Consider the following 19,177-nt stretch of genomic DNA (forward strand, 5'->3'; position numbering starts at 1 on the left):
CATTTTTATACTCTCGCAACAATGTTGCTAACGAGAGTATTATAGTTTTGTTCACATAACGGTTGTTTGTAAGTCCTAAAACTAAAAGAGTCAGATATAGGGTTATATATACCAAAGTGATCAGGGCGACGAGTAGAGTCGAAATCCGGATGTCTGTCTGTCCGTCCGTCTGTCCGTCCGTCTGTCCGTGCAAGCTGTAACTTGAGTAAAAATTGAGATATCATGATGAAACTTGGTACACGTATTCCTTGGCTCCATAAGAAGGTTAAGTTCGAAGATGGGCCAAATCGACCCACGCCCAAAAATGGCGGAAACCGAAAACCTATAAAGTGTCATAACTAAGCCATAAATAAAGATATTAAAGTGAAATTTGGCACAAAGGATCGCATTAGGGAGGGGCATATTTGGACCCAATTGTTTTGGAAAAGTGGGCGTGGCCCCGCCCCCTACTAAGTTTTTTGTACATATCTCGGAAACTACTATAGCTATGTCAACCAAACTCTACAGAGCCGTTTTTTAAGGCATTTCCATATACAGTTCAAAAATGGAAGAAATCGGATAATAACCACGCCCACCTCCCATACAAAGGTTATGTTGAAAATCACTAAAAGTGCGTTAACCGACTCATAAAAAACGTCAGAAACACTAAATTTTACGGAAGAAGTGGCAGAAGGAAGCTGCATCCAGGCTTTTGTTAAAAATTGAAAATGGGCGTGGCGCCGCCCACTTATGGACCAAGAACCATATCTCAGGAACTAATAGACCGATTTCAATGAAATTCGGTATATAATTTTTTCTTAACACCCTGATGACATGTACGAAATATGGGTGAAATCGGTTCACAACCACGCCTTCTTCTAATATAAAGCTATTTTGAATTCCATCTGATGCCTTCTCTGTATAATACGAGTATAAACATTAGGAACCAATGATGATAGCGGAATAAAACTTTACAAAAATACGGTATTTGAAAAATATTTAAATGACGAATAATGAAATCTCGATTATCACTTTACCATGCGAGAGTATAAAATGTTCGGTGACACCCGAACTTAGCCCTTCCTTACTTGTTTTCATTTTACATTAGTGATAAGATGCCTAGATAAAGCAAGATGGAGATGACTTACTACAGAAGTTACTATGTATTTATTTATAATGTTAGTGCAATGAGACCGAATTTCGGACAAGTTAGCTTAGAGACCAATTAAGAATAATTAAAATGAGTAGAAATATTAACTGTTACACCAGCGATAATATACGAAGATTAAATAGAACCAAGATTAGGTACATATATTATTTATGTAGTTCAAGATTAAGCTTACAAGAAACTTTCAAATCGGATACTGACGGTGAGCAAAGCGAAGACCAAATTTAATAAAAATTTACAACCATAGTGATATGTACAACAAAGTCATTAATTTCAGTAACATATTTTAACTTTGCTTTTATATGTACATATATATTTTATTTAAGTGGCTTGTATATTTAACATTGTGAAGAGCTATTCTGAAAAGTAACCGTGTACTCGTAAAATATTTCTGGTAGTCAAATAAGGCAATGAATGGAACCTTAACCCTATGCATTCCGCACAACTTTGAACGTTGCCTATCAGCTACTCAGCGCCACTTTACAGCAGAAACAAACATTTACAAACCCTCCTATAACTTAACCTTCATTTTAGAACTAAGTAATGTATTATAACGATATTGGACTGATATGAATTGATTTAGGAATGTTCATTTGTTAAAAGGTCAATATGTTAGTGTTTAAAATTTTGCAGAGTATGAAAAATTTTAAAACTCTCCAATATGCATTGCTGGCTGGTTCGGCTTTGAAAACATTTTCCTCCAGACTTAGACTTGTTTATTTATAAATATAAATTACACTATACGGTGTAATGTTCGCTATGTTCGCAAACCGACATTTCTTCTACAAACTTCCCTTACCACTCTTTTCAAGTGATAACGAGAAGTGCTCGGTCTGACACAAAATCCGCCGACATTTCTTGTACTATACTATATATCTCTTATTTTGATGTGATTTCTTGTGATATTTTAAGAGCAAGCTTCATCGAAACATGAATATGTAAAAAGTTGCGCGGTATGAGAATTGCGATGCCCCTGAGAGGGGACAGTGGAGTGCAAAAGGTTAAATTTTGCTTATAAATTGCCATATTAAATGTTTAAAGTAAATTGTTCATGTACATATTGTTTAATATTATAAATATTTTATTCCATTTTTTTTTATAAATTTTAGATTATTTACATCACTGCCGAAATACACTCAACGTTTACTAGTTTTACTCTTTGGTACATTCCGTGTTATTGCCAGCAATGCAACACAGGCCAGTACAGGCATGACCAGCGAAGCCCTGGGAGTTTCAGTGGCACCAAGTTTCTTTCAATCCTGCGTTAGTGATGGGAAAACAGCACGTATGGAAGATGTGCTTAAATTCAAGGTATGCTTATATATACTTATGTACATGATATCCTTACTCTTCATTAATAGACGTTTTAATAAGATTTGCTTATATCTTTTGAAATGAAAGCTACATATTACAAGCTACAAGCTCGTGATGTGATCGTGAACGTGATCACAATTTTACCGTTAACAACTTTACTTAACTACTAAGTATAAGATCAAGTTACGGTTAAGTTAGTTTCAGCTTGACTATTTTGTAAAAGTAGACTTGTATATGAGTATATGTTATAATAAAATACAGAAAGAAATTCAAACTTGATTTTGCAAAGTAAATGACATTAGAAATGCTGAGTATGTATTGCTGTAAAATTTGTATAAAATTTAATGTGATCTTCTACTTTGAATCGTACTTCGTAACATTAATACAATTATAATTTGTTATAAATAAAGCATTGATAGTAATTACGCTGTTTTCTAAATGCACTTTGCTGCGAAAATTATAAATTATTTTGTAAAACTCTGAACTTATCATTAAGGTACATTATAAAAAATTCAAAACCAATATTTAGTATTAATGCATTACGTTCACGTACGTATTTTTTCTTTTATACGACGATTTATTTCCAAAAGGTCGTTTATACTGCCTTCATTTTACGATTAATGTACATACATAATAAATGTTCTCTTTCTAACAATTAAATATTATAGGTGGCTACAAAAATTATGAAGCAAATAATCGATAAATTTGCCACACATGACTTATTTGGACGTGAAAATTATGAATACTATGCGCGAGTTACTGGACGCATACTCAAAGTACAGGACGAATGGATTTGTAGTTTTCAGTATCCACCTCCACCACGTGGTAAATTGGCACAGCAAAAGTATGCACGTAAGTTAAAAAATACTGCTTAAAAGCAGTATATATATTTTAATTTTTTTATTAAATATATAATTTTTTCCATATAGTACAACACTCCCTTGAGGCAGAAAAGACATGGTTACAGTGCCAGTGCGAGCGGTGGGGTTTGCGTAAGTATACTTTTCACAAATATATAGACTATTCTAATTTAATGAATTTGAGATGTATCTTACTTGCTTTCCATCATCAGTGTAAATTATCAAAATAATAACGAACATCTTATAAATATATAGTTGATACTTTAAAAAGACGAAACTGTGACAAGTCTTTCTTCTTCAAGTACTTTGCCAACCTAAATTCTAACATTTGTCTCTTGTACTCGTACTGTATTCATTGTTTCACTTACTTTTCTCATTCAATTTATATTATTTAGTTTTACTGTACATACTAATCAAGCTTGCTTTATTAACATCATTAACGTCATCATTGTCATTGTATTTTGTTCAATTCCAAATTTTATCTTCATCACAACTTCTCTTCATTAATTTCACACCTGTACCTGATGCAGATCGCTTTCCCGTTTTATATAGCTAGTTTTTTTTAAGTTGAGCAATAGTGTCTCGAAAGTGTAATAAAATGTTAAGACTAATTTAATCAAACACCCAAACAATTGTAAATCTCTCTTTTCTTTCACTCTTACTCATACTCTGCCTGTGTGTCGTGTTTTATGTACATTGACACTGCCTGCTTTGTGATAATGAATAAAAACAAAAACGTCTAAAACTAAACAGTCGCTCAGGAAGAATCCCGCTCAACTCCTGCCTTGCTAACAAGCTCAAGCTCAGCTTTAGACAACAGTGTGCTTTCATTGGGCGTAACACCAGAACATTCGTTTATTGAATCATGTGCTCGCCTATCTGTCTCTTTAGAAGGACCAAGTCTGTTTGCGATGACATCATCGCCCATACCGAAGCGAAACATACCAGATTTGCAACGCGACACCGACAATGATGCTGACGTCGACGAGGAGAACTTCGGCGACGAAGATGCAGATGCCAACGACGGCGGCGAAGTAGGAGACTTTGCCGCTGAACTCGAAATAAATAACGACGAAGATTTCGAAAACAATCCGAAAGCCAACTTTCCATCACGCATGGCCGTGCAAAGTGGCTTACATAGAGCAGTAGCTGCCAGAGGCAATAACCGCCATGTAATGCCTAGCAACGCTGCCCTGAATACCACTTACACTGTCAGTATTGACAATGACGATGTTGTGGATTCTAATGATGACGATGGCGATGACGAAGTGACGGTTGTAAGACGTCGCTATCGTCAAAATAAAAAGAAAATACTAACTCAAACTAGAATGCAACATCAGCGACGTTTGCGAGCCGGCTCTAAGAGCCTTGATGGCGGCGATCGCTCCTCACAAACGCCTCTGAATAATGAGACAAACGAAAATAGAAACAAAATGAAGAACAACAAAATACAGAGCACCACGACAACACAAATTAGCAGCGGAACTAGTGGTGGCATTAAAGCAACTACACGTACTTGCAGTCGTTGTAATCGCGGTATACGTCACTCGTCCTCTTGTTCCTCAGCTTCTGGAGGAGGTGCTGGCAGCGTAGGAAATGGCGGTGGTATGACTATGGAAGAATTACGCGCTGTCAATCGCTATGCCGAGAGTACAAAGAGTCTTTCTTATTTGCCACAGGTGAGGGATGAATTCTTGCTTGGTTCAAGGATTTCGGTATAAATAAATTCGAACGAATAAGTTAATTCATACTTGATTGGCTTACATTTGTATTATCATTTTCGGTTTCGATTTTTTTTTTGTGTGTGTAAACTCATTTGCATTTGTATTATTAGAATACGAATTTACTTATACAATATAATTTTTAACTTCAAAGCACTACTCAGCTTTACACGCACACAAGAATTCTATAAACTAAATATTATTCAGTAATCTACATATTATTTAATACATGTTAAGTACCTCGAATAGCCATTTTCGATTCACAACTGATCCATAGTTGTTTAAAAAGTAAATTATCCAATATGCAACATCGAAATTATTTATCTTTTAACGCATTTAAAGTATGAATGCTTACATCACTTCATACATGTTCCCTTTTAATTACGATGGAACGAGAAATACATGTCCATAACAAATAATTACAATACTTTAAATAATAGATTGGTATGTATAGTGAAGCATGCATTAAACGTCCATCTACCGCCAATGAGAACAAATTTGTTTAGATGAAACACTATTTACTCTACATATTAATAAACACGAAAAAACGCATAATTGCTACAATACTACATATTTTAAGTATACCGAATTATTGAAGTATAAATAAACCCTTAATATATATATATTTATATATATATATATATATATCTGTTTTTCATAATATTATTAATATCAATTATAACTTTCAATTTAGATTTTTAATTATAGTATTAGTATATAATTTCATTATTTAAAAGACATTTCAATAAACTTCTTAAAGACATACGTCAATAAATCTTGTTTTTGTGAAAATTGTGAATTTCAATACTTGAATTGTGCACATATAATTAATTAAAATTATGTATGATTGAAAACTAGAATTTTTTAAATTAATTTTTGCTTGATATTGCACTATAGCGCTTATTAGCAAAATTATAGAAACAAGCATGACCTTACAGCCTCTATATTTTACATGCTATATTTATTTGCCAAGAAATGTAAACAAAATATAGCCGAAGTATCAATGATGTGAAAGGAAAAAGTTAATGTACAACAAAAAAGTACAAATAATTATAACAAATACCAATAAATTAAATGATTTTCACATACAATTTTAATACATACATAAAAACATATATTGGAAATCGCTGCTGCAAAAAAAAAAAAAAAAAAAAAAACACTTTCTACATAAATAGATAGGTTTCATACCATAACATAGTTTTAAACGCTTGGTATTGCTAGTTATAACTTCTAGTTATAAGTGCTCGATTTGTCAAAAATATTTACATACATACATATATAAATGCATATTTTAATTACTAAATTAATTTTGACTTGTTTTACCTTTTTCATTTAGTTTTAATTTTGTAAATATATTTTTATTTTTTAAATTATGAACTAAAAATATATTTTTTATTTGTTGGTAACATTGTAATTGGATTATTAAATAGCTCTTTGACATTTGTAAATTCCTTGTCAGAGTGTTTAGAAATATACATCAAAAAATTTCCGTCAAAAATTAAATATTTTTTAATTTACTTTATGTTGATTTGTATTATATAATCAACGTGTATTTCTTTTTTTAATGTTTGTACCTTTATAATTCTTTTAACTCTATTACTGTTAAAATACATCAACTAAGCTTTATAAAACTTACCTTGATTTTATACTGGCCGTGCGAATTTGTATTTTTTCTTTTTTTTTTTGTACAGCATGTTTGTTGCAAAATAGTTTTTTTTTTGATTTTGTGTTTTATTTATATTGGTATTGCGGGTGTAAAATTTTTAGTTCTAAGTGAAATAAGATGTGAACTTCTTTACTCGTATATACATACATATGTATGTACATTTGGATAACAAAACAAAAAATACTTCAAATTTTAAAACTTAAGCGTTCAAAAAAGATTTTTTATTTCAAAATATTACAAAGTCTATTCTTGCAGATATGATTTTGATATTTCAGCAAAATAGTGAAATTCATACAAATAAAATTGTATTTGATCTTTTTAGCAAAAATATTTATAACTGTGGGTCTTTGACAAGAAATTACAAAATCACGTTTGCGTTTTTCGTGTACGAAAACTTTTTGCAACACTGTACTTCTTTAGCCTGCTTCAATGCACTATGTAAAATGTTGTAAACGTTTTATGTAATCAATTGATCTTATTGAAATTTTTATGAGTAATTGTAATTATATAGTTTTAATGATCGTTAAGAGTTTTTCCGTTATTAATTAAATCATGCAGGCTTACTCTCACTCTTCCACACATGAATTTTTTATAAGACCAATGTTTTAAGAATTTAAAAGCATTTTTTTTTATTTTATTTTTTGCACTTTATTGTTTTGACAGCCCAAATCTGTGCCAGATACATGTTATAGTATATACATATATAATATAACACAAACATAGCACCATCTAACAATCATGTATGCACATCATTTTGTTAATGTAAAGCTCGAAATTGTTACCAAAAAATGGAGTCAGGAAAAATTTCACAGCTTTTTTGAATTCATATTTGTGTTACACCGCAACTCTTTGGTTTTTCACATAATTTTAGATATATGCACATTTTACGCTGTTTATAAGCCTGCTTTATTTCGTGAAAAGGTTCATTGCTGCAGCTGTATTTTTTGTTAAATAAAAAAAGATTTTTATTTTAAACATGAAATTAATATAAAAAACAATAGTACAAAAACATTATACGACTACAAAACTAAGCTCGTAATTTTTTCTGCCAATTCCCCTTTTTTCTCCCGACAAAAACCCTTTATATCCGTACTACAACAACAATAACTGGATCATAATGCAAATTGGATATATCACGACTTGGAAATGGAATACTTTGTTTCACATCATTGACAACGTCTTGTGCCCCACTTTTATAAAAAAAACGAAATATTGTTATTTGTATGTCATGCTACACACGTTTACCGTTCACCAACCAACAATCTTTACGAACACCAACAAATTTGCAACTTTAAAACAATATATATTATATGTCTATTATATATTTAATATCACCAAAACAACTTATTTCTTCGATACATGTACATAAATTTATTTGAAAATAAAAAAATCACAAATGAAGGTCCATGAGCGCCAAACAGCACGCATGCGCACTCGTTCAGAATGGTTTTTGGGTCCTAGAGATAGTGAATTGGCATTGAATTTGCCAACCACATGCAGCAACTGTTGTTTGGCTGCTGTTCAAAAGCAGCAGCTACAGTTACAGCAGCAGCAGCACCCACACTTTCAAACACATGGCTATCTTGGAGGCGGTAGCACACGCGACATGCGCGCACATTGTAGCGGATTTGATAACGACGAGGATGACAATGTACACAATTTAATAGTTAGCAATAGTGGTGGCCATAATGCCAATGCGCTCTATTTGTATTACAAGAAACGGCTGCAACAGCAACAAAGAATGAATACCAATTCTCAACAGGTAATGCAAACAGAGCATATGGATACGGATGACAGCTGTAATGCTTATGACTATGGTCCACCAACATATCAATGTAAGCAGCATTTACAAGTTGATACGTCCAACGTACACTCACAATCATCTGAGCTTCGCGTAATGGAGCCAACATCATCGGCGTATGCGATTGCGTCTAATAGCTCCGGCCGTCGCATGTATTTGGATCCGAATACGACAACAACAAATATCGGTAGCTATGTTACCTCACATAAATCTTCTAACAATTATTATTTGTATGATTCGAATGATACCACTAATGCATCTACTTTCACAACAAATTCTATTGCAACCACTTTTAATTCTACTTCTACAACAACAACTACTACTTTAAGTTTGCAAACAAATTCAATTTCTACTTCTGCCAAATTTTCTATTGATATCAGTCACAACTACAACTACAATACTAACAATAACAGTGAAACTATCTATATAGAGAATGCTAACTGTAACAACAATAATATAGAGATTAATAATACTAACCAAACATTGTTAGCAAGTAATCTCCAACATACCTACAAATTGTCTAACACTAAATATTCACATTCAGCTACAAAACCAGTGTCAACAAATTATGAACCTCATCAACGCAATCATCAACACTTTAGCTCACAAATCAGAAACATTGATTCGCCTTCATACTTGTATACACATTCACAATCACCGAATCATATACGCCAACATCAGGTATATAAACGTGGTTCAAAGCTGCCCAGTCACTACCATTCGACCGATTCCGTGCGATACTGCGATGTAGACTTAGATGTGGAAATAGTAACCGAACCGACTATGCACACATCTCGCCTATTTTATAGTCCGCGTAAGCAAGTAATCTCTGCCAGACGTTGTAATTCCACACACGATCTTTATAAAATTAAGAGCGACGATGTTGAGGTTAACAGCGATCTCGATCATAATTATCTAACATACTCGCTACCGAGCGACCAAAATCGAGCAGATTTCGATACAGTTACAGAGCCATCTATACTCACGAATCGTGTCGAGTCTTGCGAGGTATACTCTGATTCGTCAGAATTTTTCAATGCTAGTTTGCTGGATAACTCCCTAGCGCCTGTTTCAACAACAAGCGAGATGATTGGTACGAGCGGCTTGCCACTGGCCGCTGCTGAAGAAGTCGATTTTATACACACGTCTCGCTATAGACAGAGTACGCCTCGCGTTCAACGCCGTCAGCAACAGCTGAGACGACGGCAACGTTTGGCTTCCACATCGACGCAATATCACTCGATGAACTCGACAAATGCTAGTAGTTTGTTGATGACGACGGCGGACGGCGGAAACGGCAGTGACAGTGGCAATGGCAGAAACACGCGCACTGACAGCGGCAACAATTTCGTTACAGTCATTTTTAATGTATTGGACTTTTTATTTTAATGCTAAATTAAGTGATTAAACTGCTCTACTCTTACCTTTTAGCGCTTATTTTCCATATACAAGGCGATTTTATATATTTTACTCAAATGTAATGCATTATATGTTGGTATTAACGACATTTTCGGTTGTATTACTAGATTACAGTTTATATACATATGTAAATATGTATATTGTGTACATCTGTGTTAATTTATGTTTGTGTGTAAAATATTTATGTCGTTTTTTTGTATTTGGTTATTATTGTCCTTAAACATTTTATATGATTTTCATACGAAGTAAATATAATTTAAATGGTAAATAACTGCCCTTTAAAAAACACCCTTTTTGATAACATTATCGAAAAATAAGGAGCTCGTAGTATCGTTTCAAATCTTAAATATTTGCATTTTTAGATAAAAAAGAACAGAACTCACTATATTGCCTAAACAAGTCAAAATCAACATAACATAAAATATGTTAGTGAAACCTTTCAGCAAAGACCAAATTTTTGAATCTAGATATTTTCTAAATAATCTTATTCGACGGAAGAAACTTCCTTTTGATTAGATTCGTTTATTCTTCCACATATTATTGATTTTGGACAAAAGCATTTTCAACTTCACAATAATGCTTATATTAAATTTTCGATACCCCTGATCCATGTATTTAGACCTCATCTATTGTCGCGGTAAAACGAACGATTACTACAAGGATTTAATCCTTTTTAAAATAAAATCAAAGAAATAAATTACGGATTATAGGTAGACGTGAAAACCCCCTTCAGAATTTCGACTTTATAAATAGAAGCCAAATTTGTTATTATTATTAGAAATTACTTTTTTAGGAAAAAATTTTATACTAATTGGGAACCATATATTTGTAAGAATCTGCAAGTTAAATTTTCTTTGATCTCAACTTTGTGAAGGCACTGAAATTGGAAATAAAAAAAAAAATAAAAGTGTCCTTATATTAAATGATACAATTTCGAAATTCGAATATTCTGCGAGATATGTATATCCGTACAATTACATTATTTTTATAAAATCATTTAACTAACATCCAATCAAATAAGCATTTTTAGATGTGACAAATTCGCACACTGCATATCAGGGCTTATATGCAGTGTGCGAATTTGTACTTGTATAGACTCAAGTAGACAATTTTGTCACAAAATAAATTGCCAAGTAGAGATTTCAAAATCTTGCTATCTTTTGACCACAAAAATTAAGCATAAGTATTTAGAACTTTTTTTTCCATTTGGCGGTATAGGAGAAAATGCTCTCTGAAAATTTGGATTTCTATAACAAATAGCTGAAAGAGCGAATATATTACTTAACAAACTCCTGACACCCTTTAGAGTACATTTATTTTAATTATGTTTTTATTTTTTTTATATTAATTTTTTTCCTTTCAAATCCCAAGTCTTTTCTGTTTTTTTTTTATAATAACCTATTTGTTTGTAATAAATATAGCCATGTAAATAATATATCTCAAATATATAACATTAAAATGTAGTTCCATTAAGTAGGTTTTAATTTAAATTTAATAAATACTAAAAATAGTGTATAATTTTTATATGTGTATTATCATAATTTGTTTGTGTGCTGTTTCAAAATAAAAATTATAACTTTAACCTGATTTGGTTTTGTGTTTTTATTATTCTTTATTGGTTATGTAATTAGTGAATCTGCTGATAAGCTGTTAAGCCTGCGAAAAAGCTTAAAATTTCTTATATGGCGTCTTGACTAAGCTTTGTTTTGTTCCACTTTTGTTTAATTTTTTAATGATGTGAATTTATTAACTTGTTTTTGTGCTTCAAAAGTTTTAACCTCACACTTTCTTAAGTCAAAAACTAATACATTGACCAAAAATTTACTTCTACCCTATTTTAGTTTTTTTTTGTACTCATACACACCTCTTACATTGGCTAATGCACACTTGCATAGAAAAAAAAACAAAAATAAACGGAGAAATTAAACATGCACAATTGTTTTAAGAAATGTAATCATGCTTTTTAAATTAAATCCTAATACCTTCTATCTTACCATTTTTATCTATTTTGCGAATATCCCGTGCAATGACCGTTCCAACAAAAAATAAAAAAAAAAATGCCCAACTGTTGTGTATAATCCACCGACCTTTCCAACGCCAACCAATTGACTATTAATACAAAACGGGACGACTCCCATTTTTATCGCTTACAACGGACACACATAGTTGGCAACATCCGTTTGAGTAACAGCGCAGAGTCAATTCAATATCCCGCCACAACTGCACGACGTCCATCCACCCGACGATTAATCGGGGTAAACGTGCCACGGCAATATCCAATGCGTTCTTCATTGCGTCGCAACAGAGAGAAGCAGGTCGGCAGTAGTAATACAATCAACGGCAGTGGCAATAGCGTGTCGGATAGCAATAGCCTACTCACATCAAATGTCGGCACAGTCGGTGCTGCTGGCGGTATGTTGCCGGTTGGTACAGCACCGCCATCAGTGCGCAACTCCATTGCAGAGTGCTGCAGCAATATCGGCACCGTGCATGATAGTCAACATATTCTGGTACCAGCATTTCCATTTAATCGGTTAGAAGACTGCACAAGTTCGCTGGAACGCAAGCGAACGCAGTTGCGTTTGAACATGGATGGTGGTAGTGAACGAACTGCTCCAGAAAGTGTGTGCGACAGCAAAAGTGGTGATATCAATGACCTTAACTCTATGCTAATGGACACCACTGATACTATGAAAGACTGCGATAATGCGGAACCAACATACGTTGATGTAAGCGGCAACAACAATTTAGTATATGCGACAACAAGTCTCATTAATAATATGCCAACGCTAATCACAACGCGAAACTTGGAAAACGTCGTAGGTACATCAACGACGGGCCAACAAGAAAGAATATCCACACAAAATCCAAGCAGTGATGGTGTTCAAACGGAAGAGGCCGTTTCGACAATTACCTTCAAAGCACCGCGTGTATGAAAATAGTAAATAAGCATGGATCCCCAACTATATAAGGAGTAAGGAATAATCAGCATATCGCAAAATGCTGGTATAGTTAATAAGACGAAAATCAGATATCCTTCGATATTTTGGTAGAAGTGTTTATGTATGTACATATTTTACTGTATTTATAAATTTCAAAATGTACAAAACATTTATGTCGAAAAATAGCAATGTGAACTTTATAGATATGGGTTCGGCTTTTCGAGGCAACATAAAAACGTACATATGTATGTTAGCAATTTGAAAATTCTAGACGGCTATTGAAAAGAATTGACGTATGAAGAATACAGAAAAGCTTAACTTGCATGTTATACGTGCACTAGAATAGGTTCAATATTTCAAAAAAACGTTAGTGATAGCAATAATTATTAGCATAAACTCGTTGGAGAATTAAAAAAAATATATAAGCATAACATTGTGTCAAACAACAATTCGTTTACATGTACAAATGAACATATTAGTACATAATACATAGTTTTTTGTTGATTAGAAAATCATTGGGAATAAATTCGCTAGATAAAATAAAATATCAATACTTTATATGATTGTATGTATACGTTAGCTCACATAATAATATATATTACACTTGATGTGCACAAAAGTGTGCATCTACATATATGTGTAAAAGTATTAATTCGAATTTGTGTTTGGTGTCTTCTACTATTCACTTTATACATATATAGTATGTACATACTTGCATATTGATACACAGACATTTTACTTACATTATTATATATACATATATAACATATGTATATTATAACGGGTTTATAATTCGTTGGTTTAATTCAGTATTAATCGAATATATTAGTTTAAAATCCTAAGCCACTTACTGCCGAACTATATTAAACTATATTATCATACCAGTTTCTTGTTAAATGAATGAAAGGTTAAATGAAACTGTAAAAAATATGAAATTATTTACGCTTTGAATTTGATGAAATATATTTATTTATTCTTTTTGTATAAAATAGGGCGTTTAGAGTAAATAAACATAATTAATTTTTGAAAATAAACAAATAATAACAAAGTGGTCAATAATTTATGTACCTCCAACTCGAACATTTCAAAGAAAAATCAAATATTTTTCGAACCTACTTTCAATTTGTTTGTACCTAATATTAAATAGTGTTTGTTGAGCTTGAACCTCCAAACAATACAGCAGAGAAGCATAAAATGTTCATGTCCAATCCCATAATCCGATCCAGGTTCCCGTATTTAATATTCAAAGCATTATCGTAATTGTCCATGTTCTCGCATACAAACAAATTAGGTTACGATTTAGTTTAACTTGAAACTCTGCATTAAGAAAGAGCTTTTGAGCTATTAAAGACTTTAAGCCGATATCATTTTTCACGATTTATTAATTGCCTATTCCCTTCAATAAGTTTTTAAAATCCACCAAACCACACAATTGTCAAAAGATGTTAGTTCAATTCAAAATATGAAATTTGTATATAAATTTTCTTAGCTATGGAAATACATATTTATGCAAATAAATATTAATGGTTAAAAATTGCCAGATAAATAAGAGCTATTGCAGAGGTAATAGGTTGCAGTTATCGAAGTTAAAATTTGTGGCAGCTAAAAGAGTGAAGTGTTTATAGTTAAAATAAAAAAAACAATTAAGTAATATAATAACAAAATGATAGACATAAATTAATGTTACTTATTTTCAAATAAAATAATTCACGTACTTGAAAATGTTCATATTATGCTAAGATTTAGTATGAAATGTTTGTAAATATATACAATTACATACATATGTATGCGCATATGTACAATCCCAATCACCTTGCATTAATAATTTATTGAATTTGTTTTTTATGTATTTAAGCATTACCTTTTATTAGATTCAAAATGTGTATATGAACGTCGTTTTATACTCGCTTTTATATAGTATACTTACGTATTTGGTATATCGGAGGACTTCGTTACCAATTGTAATTTCCAGTTTATCTAAAATTCCGAATGAAAGCATTTATGTACGAGTATGTCGGTTGTATATCAAAAAATATACATATATGCTTTTAAGGTTATAAAGCCTAACAGTAAAAACTGAATTTCTGTGGGTATAAATCAATCACATAAGTTAATGTATGTTATGTAATAATAAATGCTGAAAATAGATAATAAAGATAATATATATGTTTAATAATATCTCATTTATAAAAAAACAACTTCGGTCTACTTTTAATCTCCAAGGTTTTTATTGTTTTTAATAATAATAAAAAATGCCTACAGTGTGGCGTGAATCTTAAGTACCAAATTGTGTGGGGTGAACTTTTACAAGTAAGTATTTATGTACATATGCAGCACTTGCATTCCCATATTTACCTAGAGATCGGTGCTTACAGTTTTGGAATGTTATTTGGAGAATTCTGTAATCTTTTTTAAATTGTTCAATCTACGTGAAATAATGTGCGATTCCATGTTCCTAGTTCACATAAAAACTTGGTTTCTGTATAAAAATATGTTCTTGTATGCATTTTAAAACTTCGAGAACTGACGGAGGCTTCGGAGGACCATCTTCTTTCGCTTTCTTCTCAACATCAGCACTAACCAAAAACTTCATCCATTGTTCCGTTGTTTGGGGGAAATTAAAGGTATATTTTTTCAATAACACATATTTTTAACCAATTATGCGGAGAAACCAATTACCCGTTTCAATTCTTCTTCTTCTTAATTGGCGTAGAGACCGCTTACGCGATTATAGCCGAGTTAACAACAGCGCGCCAGTCGTTTCTTCTTTTCGCTACGTGGCGCCAATTGGATATTCCAAGCGAATTCAGGTCCTTCTCCACTTGGTCCTTCCAACGGAGTGGAGATCTTCCTCTTCCTCTGCTTCCCCCGGCGGGTACTGCGTCGAATACTTTCAGAGCTGGAGTGTTTTCATCCATCCGGACAACATGACCTAGCCAGCGTAGCCGCTGTCTTTTAATTCGCTGAACTATGTCAATGTCGGCGTATATCTCGTACAGCTCATCGTTCCATCGAATGCGATATTCGCCGTGGCCAATGCGCAAAGGACCATAAATCTTTCGCAGAATTTTTCTCTCGAAAACTCGTAACGTCGACTCATCGGTTGTTGTCATCGCCCAAGCCTCTGCACTATACAGCAGGACGGGAACTTTACTTTTCAATTGCCTACTCAGTCCGAAGTAGCACCTGTTGGCAAGAGCAATCCTGCGTTGGATTTCCAGACTGACATTGTTGGTGGTGTTAATGCTGGTTCCTAACTGTACACTGTTATAGAAGATGGTACCTTCTCTATTTAGTTCTGCAGCTCGAACTATTTTCTCCAGAAGCAGGTTGAAGAAGTCGCACGATAGGGAGTCGCCTTGTCTGAAACCTCGTTTGATATCGAACGGCTCGGAGAGGTCCTTCCCGATCGTGACGAAGCTTTTGGTGTTACTCAACGTCAGTTTACACAGCCGTATTAGTTTTGCGGGGATACCAAATTCAGACATCGCGGCATAAAGGCAGCTCCTTTTCGTGCTGTCGAAAGCAGCTTTGCAATCGACGAAGAGGTGGTGTGTGTCGATTCTTCTTTCACGGGTCTTTTCCAAGATTTGGCGCATGGTGAATATCTGGTCGGTTGTTGATTTTCCAGGTCTGAAGCCACACTGATAAGGTCCAATCAGTTTGTTGACGGTGGGCTTTAATCTTTCATACGCTCGATAGAACCTTACATGCGATGTTGAGGAGGCTAATCCCACGGTAGTTGGCGCAGATTGTGGAGTCTCCTTTTTTATGGATTGGGCATAGCACACTTAAATTCCAATCGTTGGGCATACTTTCGTCCGACCATATTTTACAAAGAAGCTGAGGCATGCTCCTTATCAGTTCTTCGCCGCCGTGTTTGAATAGCTCGGCCGACAATCCGTCGGCCCCTGCCGCTTTGTTGTTCTTCAGGCGGGCAATTGCTATTCGAACTTCTTCATGGTCGGGCAATGCAACGTCTGCTCCATCGTCATCGATTGGAGAATCGGGTTCGCCTTCTCCTGGCGTTGTGCGTTCACTGCCATTCAGCAGGCTGGAGAAGTGTTCCCTCCATAATTTAAGTATGCTCTGGGCATCGGTCACTAGATCACCTTTGGGAGTTCTACAAGAGTATGCTCCGGTCTTGAAACCTTCTGTAAGCCGCCGCATTTTTTCGTAGAATTTTCGAGCATTACCCCTGTCGGCCAGCTTATCAAGCTCTTCGTACTCACGCATTTCGGCCTCTTTCTTCTTCTGTCTACAAATGTGTCTCGCTTCCCTCTTCAACTCTCGGTATCTATCCCATCCCGCACGTGTTGTGGTTGATCGTAACGTTGCGAGGTAGGCAGCTTGTTTTCTCTCCGCTGCGACACAGCACTCCTCGGCGTACCAGCTGTTCTTTTGCACTTTCCGAAAACCAATGGCTTCGGTTGCAGCTGTACGTAAGGAATTTGAAATGCCGTCCCACAGTTCCCTTATACTGAGTTGTTGCTCTCAGAGAGCAGGAGTGCAACCCGAGTAGAAAATCGTTCGGCTGTCTGTTGTGATTGCAGCTTCTCTTGTTGGCGTGCGTTTTTTGGTGCACAGAGGCGGGTGCGAATCTTGGCTGCAACAAGATAGTGGTCCGAGTCGATATTGGGACCTCGGAGCGCACGCACATCTAAAACACTGGAGACGTGTCTTCCGTCTATCACAACATGATCGATCTGGTTGGTAGTTTTTCGATTCGGAGACAGCCAGGTAGCTTGATGAATTTTTTTATGCTGGAATCTAGTACTACAGATAACCATATTTCGGGCCCCGGCGAAGTCAATCAGCCTCAATCCATTTGGGGAAGTTTCGTCGTGGAGACTGAGTTTACCGACCGTAGTGCCAAAGATACCTTCTTTGCCCACCTTGGCGTTAAAGTCGCCAAACACGATTTTGACATCGACATGTTGAAGAACCTCGCTTTGATGCGGATTGGGGCTAGACGTTCATTCACCGGAGTGAATGATAGTACTCGGCGACGGAGTCTCTCTCCCACCACGAATCCAACACCAAACTTGCGCTCCTTTATATGGCCACTGTAGTAAATGTCACAAGGACCTACTCGTCTCTGTCCTTGTCCCGTCCATCGCATTTCTTGGACGGCGAAGATGTCTGCCTTTATTTTCGCGAGGACATCAACCAGCTGGACAGCGGCACCTTCCCAATTAAGGGTCCCGACATTCCAGGTGCATGCCCTCAAATCGTAGTCCTTATTTCTTTTGCCATGGTCGTCATCAAAAGGGGGGTCTCTCATCCGAGGCTTGTTGCTTCCTTTCATTGGGGGTGTTTTTTTACGTGGCGGGTCCCAAACCCAGCGCACAACCCTATGTAGGGGATGTTTCGCCTTCTCACATTAGCTCGCCTTCGAACGGATGTTCTTAGGCTACCCAGAGGATACTTGGTCAAAGACCGGAAGTAGTGAGTTGCTTGAGCCATGTGTAAAATAATCGTTTCTGGCCACTGCCAAGTGAATGGCGATCAGAGAACTTTCCTCACTTGCGTGAACTTCTACACATGACTCCATCCTCCAACGACGCGAGCGTCAACGTGTATACCAGGACAGCGTATTGACGCCAAAGGATAGTGTCAGCGAAGCCAACGCGAGCGCCGGCAGAAGTAGCCGAGTGTGATCGTCGTGGTACAGAGCAGCAAGTCGTCTAGCACCCAGGCGCGCAACAGAGCGGGAAACGGTATTGCCCTAACGGGCCACACAGAACCGTTACCTTGACAGCATCGTCCTCGGGCGACGACAGTACAACGCAGGAGACAATTTTGTAACATAGATTAATATATATTATATATTAATATAAGTTGAATGAAATAAAGTACGATTCGCAGAAGAGCCCCAATATTTACAAATTTATTGTTACGAACCCTGGACACGGCGGGTATACCTCAGCAATTTATACTTGTAAGAAGCAGGGGAGAAAAAAGCTTCGTTACAATTGGTGTCCGAGCAGGGACTCCTTTTCGGTAGCTGAATAACTTTTCTCCGCCTCATTTAATTTTCGGCTGGCGTAGCCTATTACGCGTTCGCCTCCTTCTAGATTCTGTGGCAGCACAGCTCCAAGGCCGATGTTGCTAGCACGTTGCAGACGGACTGCAACATCGTGAATGTCTGACACAGAATCTGAAATCCGTAATAGCCTACGCCAGCCGAAAATTAAATGAGGCGGAGAAAAATTATCCAGCTACCGAAAAGGAGGGCCTCGCCATAGTCTGGGGAATTCGGAAAATGAGACCCTACCTAGAAGGATATCGGTTTAAGGTGATAACC

The 19,177-nt window shown here is 35.2% G+C and overlaps 1 protein-coding gene and 1 long non-coding RNA gene across 8 annotated transcripts in view; one reads left to right on the top strand and one right to left on the bottom strand.

The window, feature by feature from the left end:
• Positions 1–15,068, top strand: part of LOC126762273 (rho GTPase-activating protein 20) — a 54,174-nt gene extending 39,106 nt beyond the window's left edge. For 3 of the 7 annotated variants that reach the window (XM_050478910.1, XM_050478911.1, XM_050478913.1), the window contains 5 exons: positions 2,257–2,458; positions 3,130–3,313; positions 3,391–3,453; positions 4,075–5,000; positions 8,111–11,842. In XM_050478910.1, coding sequence (XP_050334867.1) covers positions 2,257–2,458; positions 3,130–3,313; positions 3,391–3,453; positions 4,075–5,000; positions 8,111–9,898 — 3,163 coding nt within the window. In that variant the 3' untranslated portion in view covers positions 9,899–11,842. Of the gene's footprint in view, positions 1–2,256; positions 2,459–3,129; positions 3,314–3,390; positions 3,454–4,074; positions 5,001–8,110; positions 11,843–12,094 lie in introns of those variants that run through there. The other 4 variants (XM_050478914.1, XM_050478915.1, XM_050478917.1 and 1 more) reach the window with 4 other exon arrangements.
• A 6-nt stretch (positions 15,069–15,074) lies between these two features.
• Positions 15,075–18,932, bottom strand: LOC126762393 (uncharacterized). Its single transcript, XR_007667449.1, has 2 exons — positions 17,817–18,932; positions 15,075–16,056 (listed from the first exon to the last, which is right to left on the bottom strand). It is a non-coding gene; the product is annotated as an uncharacterized LOC126762393 (long non-coding RNA).
• Positions 18,933–19,177: the final 245 nt, after the last annotated feature.

This window comes from Bactrocera neohumeralis, chromosome 6 (genome assembly GCF_024586455.1).
Source record: "Bactrocera neohumeralis isolate Rockhampton chromosome 6, APGP_CSIRO_Bneo_wtdbg2-racon-allhic-juicebox.fasta_v2, whole genome shotgun sequence".
NCBI lineage: Eukaryota > Metazoa > Arthropoda > Insecta > Diptera > Tephritidae > Bactrocera > Bactrocera neohumeralis.